At 51.3% G+C, this 15,872-nt stretch overlaps 6 protein-coding genes across 6 annotated transcripts; 3 read left to right on the forward strand and 3 right to left on the reverse strand.

Moving 5' to 3' along the window:
- Nucleotides 1–1,083: 1,083 nt before the first annotated feature.
- On the forward strand, nt 1,084–2,255 carry B0T26DRAFT_638050 (GNS1/SUR4 family protein; the record flags this gene model as incomplete). Its single annotated transcript, XM_060436990.1, has 4 exons — nt 1,084–1,479; nt 1,559–1,628; nt 1,683–1,895; nt 1,972–2,255. The coding sequence occupies 4 exons, from the start codon at nt 1,084–1,086 to the stop codon at nt 2,253–2,255; spliced, it is 963 nt and encodes a 320-aa protein (XP_060300011.1).
- Nucleotides 2,256–3,923: 1,668 nt separating this feature from the next.
- B0T26DRAFT_671862 (uncharacterized protein) lies at nt 3,924–5,426 on the reverse strand (the record flags this gene model as incomplete). Its single annotated transcript, XM_060439387.1, has 4 exons — nt 3,924–3,968; nt 4,023–4,118; nt 4,209–4,655; nt 4,704–5,426. The coding sequence occupies 4 exons, from the start codon at nt 5,424–5,426 to the stop codon at nt 3,924–3,926; spliced, it is 1,311 nt and encodes a 436-aa protein (XP_060300012.1).
- A 1,128-nt stretch (nt 5,427–6,554) lies between these two features.
- Nucleotides 6,555–8,001, reverse strand: B0T26DRAFT_809657 (uncharacterized protein). The gene is made up of 2 exons (XM_060447258.1): nt 7,075–8,001; nt 6,555–7,020 (listed from the first exon to the last, which is right to left on the reverse strand). Exons 1-2 carry the CDS (start codon nt 7,861–7,863, stop codon nt 6,925–6,927), a joined length of 885 nt encoding a protein of 294 aa, XP_060300013.1. The 5' UTR covers nt 7,864–8,001; the 3' UTR covers nt 6,555–6,924.
- A 1,045-nt stretch (nt 8,002–9,046) lies between these two features.
- On the reverse strand, nt 9,047–9,538 carry B0T26DRAFT_611811 (uncharacterized protein; the record flags this gene model as incomplete). The annotated part of the gene is made up of 1 exon (XM_060435909.1): nt 9,047–9,538. A coding segment is annotated over one exon (492 nt), but the record flags the coding sequence as incomplete, so codon positions are not given.
- Nucleotides 9,539–10,651: 1,113 nt separating this feature from the next.
- B0T26DRAFT_693284 (uncharacterized protein) lies at nt 10,652–13,114 on the forward strand. The gene is made up of 3 exons (XM_060441194.1): nt 10,652–11,138; nt 11,217–11,909; nt 11,977–13,114. Exons 1-3 carry the CDS (start codon nt 11,015–11,017, stop codon nt 12,873–12,875), a joined length of 1,716 nt encoding a protein of 571 aa, XP_060300015.1. The 5' UTR covers nt 10,652–11,014; the 3' UTR covers nt 12,876–13,114.
- A 139-nt stretch (nt 13,115–13,253) lies between these two features.
- Nucleotides 13,254–14,837, forward strand: B0T26DRAFT_119283 (uncharacterized protein). The gene is made up of 5 exons (XM_060433320.1): nt 13,254–13,793; nt 13,873–13,954; nt 14,019–14,112; nt 14,178–14,407; nt 14,484–14,837. Exons 1-5 carry the CDS (start codon nt 13,443–13,445, stop codon nt 14,579–14,581), a joined length of 855 nt encoding a protein of 284 aa, XP_060300016.1. The 5' UTR covers nt 13,254–13,442; the 3' UTR covers nt 14,582–14,837.
- The last annotated feature ends 1,035 nt before the right edge of the window (nt 14,838–15,872 follow it).

Below are 15,872 nucleotides of genomic sequence, written 5' to 3' on the forward strand. Positions count from 1 at the left end.
GGCGCGCAGCTTCGCTTGCCCCTACGAACTGCATGTCTCACTCGCACCCTAGCCGCCTCTAATAAACAGCGAAGGGGGTGGAAGCAGGCATGCAGCATGCAACTAACGGGGGCGGGTCGGGCACTTTTTTGCCATGGTGACATCGCCCTGCTGACACGCGCAAGCTATCTGACAGCCAAGAGCCAAGAGCGCCCTGCACGGCACGCGAGGTACTTGGGCCCAATGTACACGCCCGACGCGGGTCAAATCACATGACATGGCATACTCCGCCTAGACCGTCACTTGCAAATCTGTATCACCGGGGGGTGGAGACCGGGGCTGGAGATTGGGGACGCGAGGCGCCGACGTCTCTCTCGAGCTTATTGTGCATGGCGAAGCACCGGGGGGGGGTCTTCCTGAGGGACGACGAAGAGGAACCGGCGCGCCACATCGACGAGACATGGGTCACCAGGCAGCTTTGCCCGGCGAGACCATGTTGATGTTGCTTGCTTTCTGTACTGTTCTGTACGTACAGATAAGTCCACAGCCGAAGTCGCCGACGCGCTCGAGGGAGGTACCCGAAGGAGGGGGAGATCCCAACGAATCACTCGGGGCTTGGGCAGCGAGCACAGGACGGCAAAGACAGACGAGACAGGGCCTTCCGTTTTTGGTAACTAGACTGGTCACTGGAATTATTGCCCGATATGTTCTCCGGAATCTGACATGTGCCACAATATATCCAGCCAGTGGTGATCTGCCTGCCCAACAAGCCTGAGTCCTGCATGTCCTGCCGTCGATGGGTTCGTGACTTGAGACTTTGCACCTCTCACTGGCCCACTCACCCGGCGGCGCCCAGTCAAAACCGGCCTAGTTGTTATTGCGTCTGTTCCCAAAGGCACAGGTCTCGCCGACTGGAAACTCTTCTTCTGCGTTCCTCCTTTGCTCTTTGTGGGACTCATTATTCCGCTGGGTTCTTGACACTGTTGTCGTCATCCAACATCACGCCTGGCACACCACCCCTGAAGACGAGACCTACAATACGGCTAGGCCTTAGCTTCACGCAGAACAATGGCAAACCTGTCGTCGGCCTCGAAGCCCGTCCAGATGTCTCTGGCGGCACCGGGGCTACCGGCTCAGTCGTCGGGCCTGTCGCTATGGAGTCTTCTCGAGGCCATGTGGGAGCCCGTCGTGGGCTACCCGGCCGCCGAGTTCGAATTCAAGCCGCGCATGACGCCGCTCTCAACACTCAACGAGAGCGCTATGTTCATCACGCTTTACTATGCCATGATCATCAGCGGCAAGGAGTGGATGCGCCACCGCAAGCCCTTCAAGCTGCACGGCCCGTTCCTCGTCCACAACTTCTTCCTCAGCGCCCTCAGCGCCTTCCTGCTAGCCCTCTACGTTGAGCAGCTATTGCCAACCCTCTACAACAAGGGCACCTACTATGCCATCTGCGAAGCGGGCGGCGGCTGGACAAAGCCACTGGTAACGCTCTACTACGTACGTGTTGTTCTTGGTCGACTAATTATGGAAACTTTGAAACAAGCCGCTGACGAAAACACGCGCGACGTGATGCCAGTTGAACTACCTGACCAAGTACGTGGAGCTGCTGGACACGGCGTTTCTCATTCTCAAGAAGAAGCCCCTGAGTGAGTTTGTGTCTGTACCTCAAACGTTTCGGGCGAAATGCTAACCAGGCTCAGCGTTTCTCCACTGCTACCACCACGGCGCCACGGCGCTGCTGTGCTACTCCCAGCTCGTCGGGTCCACGGCCGTCTCCTGGGTGCCCATCACGCTGAACCTGACGGTGCACGTCGTCATGTACGCCTACTACTTTCTCGCGGCGCGCGGCATCCGCGTGTGGTGGAAGGAGTGGGTTACGCGGCTGCAGATTGCACAGTTTGTCATTGATCTGGGTAATTACGTCTCTCGATCTTTCTCAGCTTTGGCGTTTGAAAAAAAGATAGTTTTGCTAAAGAATCACCTGGGCAGGCTTCGTGTACTTCACCTCCTACACGTATTTCTCCAACCGGTACTGGCCCTGGCTGCCCAACGTCGGCTCGTGCGCCGGCGAGGAGTTTGCCGCCCTCTCAGGCATCGCCATCCTGAGCTCCTACCTGGTGCTCTTCATCTCCTTCTACGCTGCCACGTACAAGAAGGGTCCGGGAGCCAGGAAGAAGGCCGCTACGGCCGCCGCTGGTCGGACTCCTGTGGTTGTGAACGGCAATGGGAAGCTGCCGCTTGACACGGCGACCGCCACGGGGGCAAGCTACTAATTAGACCCATCAATTAGATTGTTCAATGTAGTGCTAGATGAGCAGTACTTTGTAGTAGCGGCAGGGCCTGGATTTGTGAATAGAAGATGGATGGACTAAAGGGAATTTAATGGCTCGTCAAGCAAAGGATGAGTAAAATGTTATCAAGACTCTAGGTTCGAGTAGTTATATATATACGAATAATCAAAGTGAGATTACAAGTGGTATTCTCAGTCTTATCCCGTCCCATGTACCGTTACGATAGAGTCTAATAGGTAATATATAAGAGAGCTTGCGCTAGCGTTAATTCGTCTAAATATAGTAAGTAGAACTACCTAATTAAGATGATCTACTACTAAAAGAAAAGACGGCGAGGGCTTGATTGTCTACACGCCGACCTAAGAGCGAAGTAAGGCATACCGACGAATTATAATCATCGCGACTTTGTTTGCGTCTTAAATTTGATAAAGAATATTATCTACTACCTAAATACTTATTATCAAGGGAATGTCTACTCGGACTGTAGAAAACGTCTTTTCGGACCGTAGTTAGCCAAAAGGTCATTGAAATCTCTGTTAAGCCACTATCGTAGCGAAACCTCTATTTTCCCCGCGAAAAAAGAATAGATTAATAGTCGAACTACTTATCTTCAGATGGCTAGTAGAATGCAGGTTCAACTACGCCTAACTCCCGAAACCACGCCATAACCTTAACGAAGTGCTATAGGAGAGACTCCTACGTAGGTTACAGTTCACAGGTTAATTGCAAGACCCTGGCAACTGCCCTGCCTTGTAACTGACCGGCACGGGCAACCGCCTTGTAATTGACTGACTGCCCTGACTGCCCTGCTTGACTGCAAGACCCGGGCAACTGTCTTGTAGTTGACAGGCTAGCTAACTAGCCCGTGCAACCTACTTACGTAGAGGTTGATTACGTAGAGGCTGATTACGTATAGGTTGACCGAATGGCTTGTAGGTGCAGGGAGACTTCATCCCTTATATTTAGACGAATTAACGCTAGCGTAAGCTCTCTTATATATTACCTACTAGGCTCCATTATAGTGGTATACGGGACCGGACAAGACTAAGAATACGACTTATAATCTTTCTATAATTATCCGTATACGTGAAAGCTACTCGAACCAAGAGTCTTGGTAGCATTTCACTCATCCTTTGCTTGACTCTCGAAGAGTCTAGTCTGTGTTATATTTCGTTGAGGCTTTCCTCAAGGAGGGACTTCCACAGAGTCCACCAGTTGTGTACTTGTTTTCTCCAAGAATTTGGGAATAGCCAAATCCCGGACACACACCTTTGACCGCACCACTACGAAGTACCCACTACCCAGTAAAGCGCGTTTCACGCTTGCCCCACCAATTGCTTCGTCGATAAACCCGGCTAGGCATCACCGCAGGATGTCGTGTTACTCCGTCCCGAATGTATGTACTTGATGACTGGTCTCTTTGGTAGTGCAGTCATGACTTCACCAGGCAGGCTCATTGCGACTCCCGTCAGGAACATACGGTAATTAGTAGAGCGCATAAGGTGTCAATTCCCAACCATAGCGTGATCGCCAGCACCTCGAACACTGATGAACCAGGATGCCCAACGAATCTGCAAGGAAAGCAGCATGCGATATAAAATATGCAAGCAATATCAGAGGAACGTTTTGGTTGAATTCTAGTCTGCCCGCCTACACGGCGCTGCTGGGCACTACCGTGATCTCAAGCTTAAGTACCTTGTTCACGCGTGCCGTGAAGCGCTAGCAGTCCCAACATTGTGGACAGCTGACTATAATGATACCCTTCCGCAGTGATACAAGGGGTTGCAACTCTGCGAGTCTGACGATGGGAGGAACGTCCCAAGCGTCATAGGTCGAGAGCGAGAGCTTGTGCAACCCAAAGTCCGGCCCGTCAGTGACATTCCCAGTCGATTCCTCCTCCGTAGCTACAGGTTCGAGAAAGAAATGCTCACTCACAAAGTATGCAACGAGTTGCTTCTCGGCGTGGCATGCGTGGAACCGTCCCGGTTCGCCCTGGTCATAATCGTGCGGAGCTAGGTCATGTCTGATGTAATTGCAGAGCTGGCGGATCTCGTCCGTCCATTCCCTTCCGGCAATCTGGATGTTGGCTGCTGGGTTGTCCTTGTGTGCCCAGACACTCAGGGCGGCGACGGGCGGGAGGTGAGACCCGCAGCATAAAACGCCAACCGTCTTCCGTTCATTTAGGACGTCGAAGTGAGCGACGAGTGTCAGGAAGCTCCCAGGAGTAGCAGCCCTGGTAAACGCAAAATCTCCCAGCTTTGAGGGGTCTTGTGCCGTCGTTCCCGTTGAGCCGGATCGACTCTCAAGCATGTTGACTATCGCTCTGCGGTCGAGGTTTCTCTCGTAGACATCTTCCCAATACGGGCCGTAATTGCGACTGCGCTACTTTGTGTTAGCCTCCTCGTCCCTAGCGAAGTCGACAGCCCGAACTCTCTTCCCATCTCTTATGCAAGCTAGCAGGGGATTGGCTCCACGGTCGAGGAGGATTTCGACGTTCTTGAGCCTGCCCCACAACGCCGCCTCTGACAAGGGAGTGCGGCCTTCGACATCCCTCACATCCGGATCAGCTCCCCTCTCCAGTAGCAGCTCCACAATTTCGGGATACACCTCGCAGGCGGCAAAGTGCAAAGCGGTCTTCCCGGTCATGGTGTCAGCTTCGACGCCATTGAGAAATAGATCTGCTTCTGCCGAGGTATTGAGGTGCCGGCGGACAGGGTTAATCTCGCCTTGGACCATTTCGGACAGGACAAGTCGGAGGAGACTCTGGGGCTTCGTCTCTGTCTCTTCAGTCCACTTTCGGCGTCTGTTGGCCTCGTCCCTGCACTGCTTGAGGAGTTCATCATCTGGCTCGGGGAAGTGCTTGGATAGATCCACGCCAGCAGTTATGAAGATGGCCCTGTCTTTGTTGATTTCGTAGCTGGCAAATGTCTCGCAACCTGCTTCGCCGAACGGGTAGTGAATCCGGTAATGGCAACTGAACCGAGGATCGCCGCAGTCCGAGGTCCGCTCCAGGTTCCGGCCTGACTCGTATCCTGAAAAGCCATGGCCGTGGATCTCGCCGCAGCCTGGGCAGAGGACCTTCACTGTTGAGGCATCCCACCACTGGACATGTGCCAGAAGTTTTCGCTCGGTGTATTGGGAACGGGCTGTCATGGCTTTCGAGTCTCGGGGTTTTGTGCAGTGAGTAATTATTCATGGACGCATTTGCTTCAGATCTAAACCAGGTTTTGGTTAGGCAGCAGTTAGGTTATCCGAACCCTCTCGATTTGGTTGCGTCTATCGCGTGCATCCTGTTGTGTAAAGCAGACATGTGCTACGCATAGGTACCACACTATAAGAGCAAGCCGAAAGAACTCGTCCAAGGCTAATAACAGTATCTAACCGGTAATTACGAGAATTTCTCCAAGCTACCTAGACATGCTAATATGAGACCAGTTTTCCCTTAACTGTTATTCTCAATTGGTTTGCAGTAGTAAAACCCATATAATTTTGGCGGGCCTGTGCCACAACCTTAAGCGTGGATATGACTAACGGTGTAGTCCCGCCGGGTACGAAGCTTGTATAAGCACCGTTATACGCCGAACTGGGCGAGACGCTAGAAATCGCTGGCATTTATCCCCGGGCCCCCGATGACACAATGTTCAAGGGAGGATTTCTTTGCCCTGCTATTAGCGATGGCGTTGAAGCGGTGAAAGACATGACAACACAACAAAAGCAACTGTAAGGCGAACGAGCCTTTCAGAGTACAGGCACAGATAGCCACAGCCGGGTATTCAAATACGGCAAAGAAAGAAGGACTACTACGTGCTAAAAGACCTTATTTCTAGAAAGGTCCGAAAAAGAAGGTAAAGAGCGATGCCGGCGTCTGATCAGGGGGAGAGTGGGCGGCGGGCCAAGAGAAGAAACCGTACTAAATTACATTAGGTAAAAAGGGCGTAAATAAATAACCCCCTTGTTATCCCGGCCCCTGAACCCCTGATCGGCGTAGCGTTGAGCGGCGCCGAGAGACGGGGACACAACCGAAAACGCGCTAGGGGGTTGACGAGAAGCACTATCGTGTTTTGTGTGTCCCATAACGGAAAGTCTGAACGGCCTTGTCGCCAGGAGTTTAAAGGAGTGACCAAGATATTAACAATAAAATTATGCGACTCGCTGGCAGAACCACTAGTAGATAATATTTGTTGCAATAAATACCTACCTAGCTTTCATCTTTAGTTAGTGCCGTTTCCTAAATGCGAGAAACTTTCTTCTGTAGCTCGTGGACTTACCTTACATTTAAAATATTGTATTTCGTCTGCTCAAGGAAGAACTTTCACAGTTATATCTATCACGAAGTTACACGTCTTTCACCATGCACATGCTAAATTGAACTTAGTTACCTACGCATTTGCCGCGGTACAGCAAAAGGTCAAACAACTGAACGGCACTGGTCCGACATTTGGTACCTGTAAAAAGTTAGGGAAGCCCCCATTCGACGCTCTTTCCCGTCTTACTAGGGAAGTTGACACATGCCCGAAATATAGGCTTGGCCGGGGTGCTAACGTCTATGTAGGGCCATACAGTAATTATGCCTCTAGGATGACAGCTCTGGGGCGAGACCGACCAGGCTGGGGGCCGTGAAAAGCTATCTTCAACTGAGATACGAGCTCAATCACGGTAATTCTGCATGGACAAAAGGGCGGGGCCAGTGTTCATTACCGCCGCTTCTACCATTGGGCAGGGGGCGCCTTGGTCTTTGATCGGATTCCTAAACCGATTAATTAGCACTCTTGTCTCAAAACGTCCACATGGCAGTCTTTACCTTTACAAGCGCGAAGAACTGCCTGACTGCAGCCTCACCGCCGAGTAGCTCTGCTTCCCCATCCGCCACTCTGGCTGCGACGACCTTCGCCACGACACGGACCAGCTTCGGCGCGCTCCGCTTCATGTGCTCGTTAGTAGTGGCCGGGTTCCTCATCTCAGCGAGCACGACTTGCATCCATCGCTTGATGTCCGACCACTGGAGAATGTGGCCACCAAGAGCCAAAGTCTGTCGCTCGCGCGTGCGGAAAACAAAGTGAATCGTGCCTGGCACGAAGAAGACAGACTGGCCTGGCTTGAGGACAACATATCTCCATCGGCCACCGGTGTAGGACGGGTCGGCCGTCCACAAATTCCGCTCCTCCTCTGGTGGGAATGACATCCAGCCGAAGCCAATTGACCCTTCCTGGACTGTGATCCACGTAGCAAAGCCGTGGCTGTCCATATGTGGCGCCGTATTATGGCCCCCCTCCGATAATAGGGCCCATTCTAGCACGTTCTTCCACTCGCTCCATTGCTGCGTGGATGCCACTACCCTTTCGGCGCTATTTTCCATCAGGGCCGTATTGCGAACTTGAAGGAGAAGTTGGCAGTTCTCCCCAGTTAGGAAGTTTGGTAGAATAGACTGCGGCAGGGGGCTTTGTAGATCTAGAATGTTCCACGGGTCACCTGTGTTGTTCTGGTCGAGGAACCGATTCCGGACCTCACGTAGGTTCCGGACTTCGAATGACTTGGTTTTGGCCTTGCGAGACGGTATTTGTACGGAGACTGACTTGTCAAGACCACCCATACGCCGGAAGAGCTGAATAATCGGTCGGTCGCCCTTACTCCATTGGAATTGTTGTTGCCCTTTAGTGATTATCAGGGCGTCATGCAGAGATCCAGACTCGGCCAGTCTTGATGCTTCATTACCGGTGCAGAATAAGGCCTCAACTAGACCCGCTCTCCGTGTTCGGTTGCTCGACCTTTTCTAGTAGGCTGTGAATAAGTTGGTCGGTTTCCTTGCCGTGGGAGTCTGCTGATGGCATGTGCTGGCTAGATTTCTCCCGCAGCTCAGCGAGGACCTGTCTCCGGTAGGTATCATCTGTTATGCGATCGTGCGTCGGCCGATCTCCAGCAACATCTGGTCCCGCCATGGGTGTAGAAAGGAATAGAGGTAGGAATGATGGAGTCGCGTCAAGCCGCGGCCGTTTTGATACAGGTTGAGTGATATCTGGCAGTGAAGCGGCGCGCCGACGGATAGGGTGATCAGCACCAGAGGACGTTGCCGCGTTTAGGACGTCTTGGTTCCCCGTCGCGGTCAGTTTTTGGGCATGGGCAATGGTTGATGTCCCTGTCGCGAGAAGCTGGAGATGTGAGTGGCAGAGTTGCGTAAGAAAAGGCGAGAATTGCTCTACTGCCTCTGGCCCGAACACAGCCAGTTTGTCTAGGGCTGACAGGAATATTGATGGGACCTCCTCTGGGCAACATCGTGGTGGGATCTGTGGGGGCTTGGCTGAAGAAAGCTGGGCTTGTTTGGACTTGGATGTTCTTCTACCACCTGAGGGCTCCTGATAGGACAACTCTTTGCGTGCACGGAGTGCCATTCCAGCAGGCTTGTCAAGAGTGGTATTCGTATTGTTAGAGTTATCTGGGAAGTGAAGAGCCTCTTGAGTCGTTGCGGACGTGACCTCTGCAGAGCCAAAGAATTGGTCATGGCTGGCGGGTGTTGCGCCATCGACAGTCTCAGCAAGGAAGATATTGGTGACTTCAGCTGCAATATCGCCCGTATCCGTATGACCGGATTCTGATGCTGTCAGTGCTTGTCTGTTCATGGCGGTATCGCTCTGCCCCGACATCCTTGTGATGATCTCCGTAGTTCCCGTACCGTCGGGGTCGGGGAGGTCGACAGCAAATTCCTTGCGGACCATGAGACCATATTTATCGAACCCAAAGGCATACGGCAAGTCTTTTACAGCCAGCCTTTGGCAGGGAAATGAATCTTCGCGTGACCAAGCCCTAAGACTGTCTAGATCAGTCTGTTCGATCGGGTTGACCAAAGCCTTTACGGGCTGTCGCCGGACATGCTTAGACCGCAGGAGCATCGACCAGTTCAGACCAACCACAGCTTCTTCCCACACAGGGACTCTCCGCGCTGTGGTGCGAAGTTGGTTCCAGTATTTCTCTCCCTTGGAAGCCCACTGGTAGTGCTGGACAACGTCTCGACCCCAGCAGCGCACCACCTCCCTCAGAGCAGAGAGACGCCTGGATCCGTCCGAGGCAACCCCCCAAAAACGATGCCACTGCGCTGCATCATCCTCCGTATTTGCCGGCAACGGCTGGGCCGAGTGGGAGTCTCGGTTCTTAGTCTGCTTCCGCCGCCTGTACTCGGGGCACTCAATCGACATGACATGCTCGCAGGCAGCGACTAAGATCTGTAATCCCGTGTCTTGGTCAAGCAAATCATCTCGTTTCTGTACGCATAGGTCATATCGCTGCCCATCAGTCTCGCAGAAGCGGAGTTCTTCGCGGAAGTGGCTGACTTGCGAGGCTTAGTCAGGCGCTAAAACAATCGCGTCATCGTCTGGTTCGGCGTTCGGGAGTATCTCGGCCAGCGGAAACGACTCGGCGCCTGGGCACGGGACAGATAGATGCGCCATGCCGGATCCAGTCAACCTAGGTTATGGTTCAATTTTTTGTGGAGTGGGTCAAGGTAGGTTGTCATCGACGCTGCGTGATGATTAAGGTTTTGGGGGTGATGCTGGTGTCCCATTCCATAGTACTCCGTATTTGCTAGTCACTTTTTGACCAGCATATGTGGGTTGTTGGCACGCAATATCATTGGTTCGAAACAGAGACGGTCACGTCTTACGTCGTTGACGCGTCCACTTACTTACACCATGACCCCTGTCCTGGACGGTATTGACCGACATGTCACCTTCGTCGTCATTGTAGAACGCCTTGCCCTTAGACTGTTGGTAGTGGACAGCCCAAATAAGAACTCAAACTTGCGGCCACATTCTATCATCAAGCTGTCCTCTGATATCGGCGGCTTCGGGATGGTTTGCGCATTGCAGACGGCATTGATGTTCGGAGAGGCTCTCAATCCGCTTTGCTCCTCGGAAAGTGGGAGCACTAGCCCGTTCATGGTTCTCACCATGCCCTGCTGCCCGGTACGTTTCGTAACCTCTTAGATGTGCTGTATTGTACATACCGTACAACCTCGCCGTTCTCACAGCCTTGTTAGGCATCATTACGCTGTACGTAATCGACCCCGCATGCGCCTGGAGCCTGGCTTCACACATATGCGGATTATTCGAATCCAGCTCGCTAATAGGGCGTTGAACGTCAGTACTGCGCCACCAGCGCCCATTGTAGGTTGTAGATGCACATCATTGGAAGAGAGGAAACTAGCAGCTAGGTTGCCAGTGGATGCGGGCGCAGTGGTTGAAAGTAGACACAGACCATACCCGCCCGACGCAACCATGCAACGTGATTAGCCATCAGCGCCAGTCGGCTAGGTTGTATCAGTACTAGACAGTGGACAGGCGACAGTGCATTCGACCCCTCTCTTGTTTTTGGGGTCATTTTTATCTTGACATGGATCGACTTTCACATTGTTTTGATTCTAAGCACAAATACTTTTAGTGTTTTTTAGAAGAACAGTCCACTGCCCTAGTCTTTGTCGCCTTCAACCACCTTCGCTTCCTCCTACGTGCCCCAAGGTGCATACCTACCTACCTCCTCTTTACATGGAGGATATCTAGGCGTGTTCCAGAGGTCAGATTGCACTAAAGCTAACCTACCTAACATGCCTAACCATCCATAAGTACCTACCTACCTACCTAGGTAGGGTACCTTGGTATTCTAGGTAGTGCTCCTTGCACCTACTGTTCGAACAACGGGATCTATTATTACTCGGTCTAATCACATTCTCGACCCAGCTGGGGTTTAAATCTTTAATGAGTCAATCTAGATCACCACCGCCGCAAAGTGGCCGTTCTAGTAATCATGGAATTGAAGAGTTATCCACTTGCACGGATGGCAAAGATCATCAGACACGCAAAGGCCACAGTACCTTCTCTTGTTAGTTGTTTGCGTTTCTCTTCAGCCTCATTCAATTCCATATATTAGAAGAAGCCAAGTAGCTGAAAAGAATTGAAGCACTTAATCCCCAGGAATATGCTGAAAGAGTGCGCGATCACTCGGAGACTTCTATCAGCAATTCGCTGTACTCCGGGCAGCACTTCGATAACCTCGCTCGATTCCTATGGGAGCCTTACGAGTCAACCCATCACGAAACCTTCACACACAGCTCCATAGAACGGAAGACCCGTGACTTTGCGTGGCTGTATGAGCTCCGGCCAGACCTTCCGGCATCTGCAAGCATACTCGCTCTTGGTTCTCGAAATGGCAACCACCATTCAACTTCGGAAGACAATTGCCTGCTGATCTTGAGAGGTTACCCATCACCGCAATGGCTCAACGAACTGGGATCCCAGTACAACATAGACCCGGAGTTTTATCATCGACACCTGTCCTTTCTAGTCCGTGGTGCTGAGAAGCAACAGAACATGTCGTTCGTGTTGCCTTCCTCTCAGCGGACGATTTTCCAAATGCCCTTGATATCGGTTGGAACTCAGGCCAACGCCGACCACTCCAATATGCCCACAACACGCGCCAACGCTTCCGCCAAGATGGACACATATCTGCATAATTTGCGAATTGGACATGGTTGGGAATGTGGGAACTCGGTTGTGCGAGGATTTACCGTTCACGACGAGCAGCTTTTTAGTGTCGAGCAAAAGGTTACAGTTTACGTATCACGAATCAATAAGGCTTCCGAGAGATGGATCGGTCAGTTACCTAATTCCTCTCGTCTGCATCTCTACCAAGCACTAACTGGGTTGATACTAATTGTTAGCCGTTATATGGTTCGATTGTGGAAGTGATTTGAGCCAGAGCCCCGAAGGTCCATGGTTTGAGTCGTCACGCTCTGGATTCCACACTTATTTTCACCCCACGATTCTCTTTAAACCAAACATACCATTCAAGGACCATCAAATTCCTAGCCAACGCATTGCCACCGCCCCGTCAAGATCGATTGCAAGAGATTCGGTGCACCAAAGTGCCAACCTGCTGTCGACATGTTACGGGAGATCACTACATCCTGCTACAATAAGTCGGAACCCAGTCTACGCGCTGACCGAACTCTTCTCATTTGTGTCCACGTCCGAGATTACACTCCTGAATGTCATCTCTGCAAGACTCGACGACACGGATACGGACTTGCTCGATATGGACCCAATGGCAATTTCCCGCGCTCAAACCAAACTGCTGCACTACCGCAGAGTTCTAGAAGCGCAATCGCATAAAATGTCCGAAGTTCTGGCTTTCATCAAAAACCGGGACCAGCTGGAATGGCCACAAAGCCAAACGACCAAGGCTTTGAATGCGTTAGCGCGCACCGAACAGGATTTTGAGTACCTGGTTGCCCGGAACGTCTTGTTGCAGAAGCGATGCGAGGGAGCCTTGACAACAATCATGAATAATGCGAACATTTTAGAAGCCAGAAGTGGAATCGCCCTATCTGGTAGGGTCTTCAAACTAACCCTTCTGGCGTCTACATATGTTCCATTGTCATTTTCAACTTCCATTTTCGGCATGAACTTCTTGCAATTTGAAGAAGAAAAGAAGGGTTATTGGGTCTGGACACTGGTTGCTGTGCCTATGTTGCTCCTTTCCATTCTTATTCTCCTTTGGGATAGTGGCAAGATAAGGCGAGGACTTGACAAGATTCGCCCCATGGCCTTAGAACGCTAGATAATGTGGCTGAGATGCTCAGAGGTCGAACGCCAGAGTTGTGGCTCAAAGCTAGGGTAGGTATGGTGCCTACCTACTATATAAACTTTGTTAATTGAGTGAGTGGGTGGCTGGCATAAGTCAAGAAGTCGAGCTAACAAGCACCACCCGAAAAAGAAACAGCCAAAAGAATTTAACCTGGGCTCTGTTAATTAATATAGAGCGCTTAGAAAGTCAAAAGAAAAGATTGTACTAAATCCCCGCAGATTCGGGTTTAAAATATATCTACATGTTGGTTAAAAAACAACCGAGGACCGGAAGATAATAATTCCAGAATCCGATGGTAATTACCTACCTACCGTAACTACTTATTGCCTGCCCACCAGCGCAGGTTTGGACGGGTCACAAGGACGGACCCTTCAAGACCAAATTACCACTCACGCACGGAAACCACCTCGACTTGCTGTACACAAGATCTATACAGGCACCTATCGTTTCTCGACTGCCAACCCTGGCATATACGGAAAAAGCATTCCATCTACCTGCCAAAGGATAATTAGGTGCTCAAGACGTCAGCAAGCAGTCGAGATGGCGGCCAAAGCAGGAGCTTCCGGAATCCACACATCGATTAGGTTCCTAAAAAATGACGATCTGTATGATGCCATCAAAACATACAATCTTGAGTTTCGGAGCGATGAAATTCCCATTTCTAATGCCGTGCCGGAAAAGATTGATAATTTGCTCGTCAAGAACATCAGGGGCCATGAACAAGACTTCACCTTTGACCTGAATGGATTTGCGGTGCTAGATATGCAAACCAGTTTGGCATACGACGAGTTCAGGGATAGCAGCAAGATTGAACATGTCTACTGCCAAGAGGTAGCTGCATGCCTGCTCAAGTATACCGAAGCGGCGGCAGTTCAGGTTTTTGATGTCCAGGTAATTATCTATTCCTAGTTATTCTATAGACTAGCTCGGGATTCTTTTTGGTGATCATCAATTGCTTACTGAAGCGCAGATCCGACGTCGACATCCGGACTTCCCCTTCCTAGAAGTTAACTTCGAGGTCAACAACCAGCCTGCACTGCAAGCTCATATCGGTTAGTTCAATGTTGACAGTGGCACCTCTCGGCTCGACCTAATTCTCACCATCATGATCTTAAGATGCTTCACCCGAGGCAGTGCGCTTGCTCATAAGATCGCTAAACGACCCGGAGAAGGCTAGCCGCCTTGCTGAAGGGAACTTCATGTACCTCAAGTACGTTTTCATCTGGTAATTATCCACTCTTTCAACAAGCCATATATATTCTGACGCCGGTCAAGCGTCTGGAAACCTCTCAAAGGCCCAGTCCGAGAGTGGCCTCTCGCGTTGTGCGATGCTTCATCAGTTGACTCATCGGATCTCCGCGAGCACGATACGGTCTTCGATCCATCTACCGCGAGAGAGAATTTGATGGTCCATTTCAATGCAAATCAGCGATGGTACTATCTGAGCGAACAGCTTCCCTCGGAGCTGTGGGTGTTTCGGCAATGCGATTCTTCAGGAAAGCCAGGTAAATAAATAAAATGATGAACCCCCCCTTCCCCCCTTTAGAAAGGCTAAGAGACGTTTCTAAAGCAATATTTCAGGCGTGCCGCATGCATCGTTCCAACTACCTACACAAGCCAATGATCCCGACGGCCCTCGAGAAAGTATCGAGGTTCGAGCGCTCTTGTACTTCGACTGAAGTCAAAACAAGATCCCCCCTCCCCAAATCGACCTCTCCATGTGATACAACCTGCATGGATCTGCTGCCTCACCCGCACGAAGCTAACAACCCAGACAGTCATTTGAAGGGTGTCCGTGCGGTAGATGGCGATTTGGCGATGGCAGGATCACTTTTCCTTTTAAGAGACGCGAATGTCAGGACGTTTGGGTAGGGCATGAGAGTGTAGGGGTATGCCGATACTGGATGAGGCGACGGCCAACCTAGCTAAGGTAGGCAGCTTCCCGCGCTTGCTGCTGAACGAAACGTTTCCTTTGGCACTCACTTGTAGACCGCATTCAGCTTGATTTCTGCCTTGATGGTAGAAGACGGCCCAAAAGCCGGCCAATCTTCCTTTGGTCCACGGATTAACTTTTCTATTGATCAATGAACATTGGTACTTGAGCAATTAACAGCAAGCGAGGCGAGGTCTGAAGTTCAAGAGCCTACCAATATGTTTCCAGGGCTGAAAACGTTCTGCTAGAGAAGCCATTATGGCTATGCTGTGTTTGGTGCCGATGAGGCTTGGATTTTCCAGTGTAATTAGTAAGTGGGCAGTCTTTGACAGAACAGCTACACCTGAACAGGCAGCGTTCCCAAAGTCGTCGTACCTGTTGGCTGTGGTCCGTGTTCTTTCTGTTTTTCTTTTTTTCTTGTTTTCTTTGCCAATACTTGCTGGCGCTCACCAACTGTGGGGGGAAGATTCTACCACTCAATACCTAATTGTAGTACGGTCCATGGTTCGTCGGTCCCGGGCTCTATCTTCCATTTGAAGGACCCCGCAAAAGGGAGGACGGGTCATACGGCAGCCTTGAGAGTGTGCAGATCGGCACTGTGGAGAAGAGGGCGTGGCACTACTCACAGAGATAGATAAGCAGGTGTGTGATACCCTTGACTAAAACCGTGACTCTTGATCACAGGGTTGACCACCGATGAGAAACCCGTCGTGGAGCGAAAGGCGGTTTTATCTCCATCCCGTCCTGCGTTCCTTCCCCCGCCTTTTCAATACCTAAATTACCTTACGCATCCTTCTGCGGCTCGCCAAAACCTTTTCGGTCAAGAAAAATGCGACCTTGTACCCCTCCTCCGAGCACCCGACAACAACGTTCCCAAGTCTAGAGCGGGCAATAAGGCAGGCAGACCCACGACGGCAACTAATTATCGGGCAATCCCACTCCCTAGATTTAGCAACGGCTAGGCTGCAATGCTGTGGCTCAGCTCGGCTCTACCCCCAACCACAACCACCACCGCCGCCAGCGGGGCCTCCTGCCCG

The sequence above is a fragment of the Lasiosphaeria miniovina genome, assembly GCF_030549165.1.
Source record: "Lasiosphaeria miniovina strain SMH2392-1A chromosome Unknown B0T26scaffold_2, whole genome shotgun sequence".
NCBI classification, from domain to species: Eukaryota; Fungi; Ascomycota; class Sordariomycetes; order Sordariales; family Lasiosphaeriaceae; genus Lasiosphaeria; species Lasiosphaeria miniovina.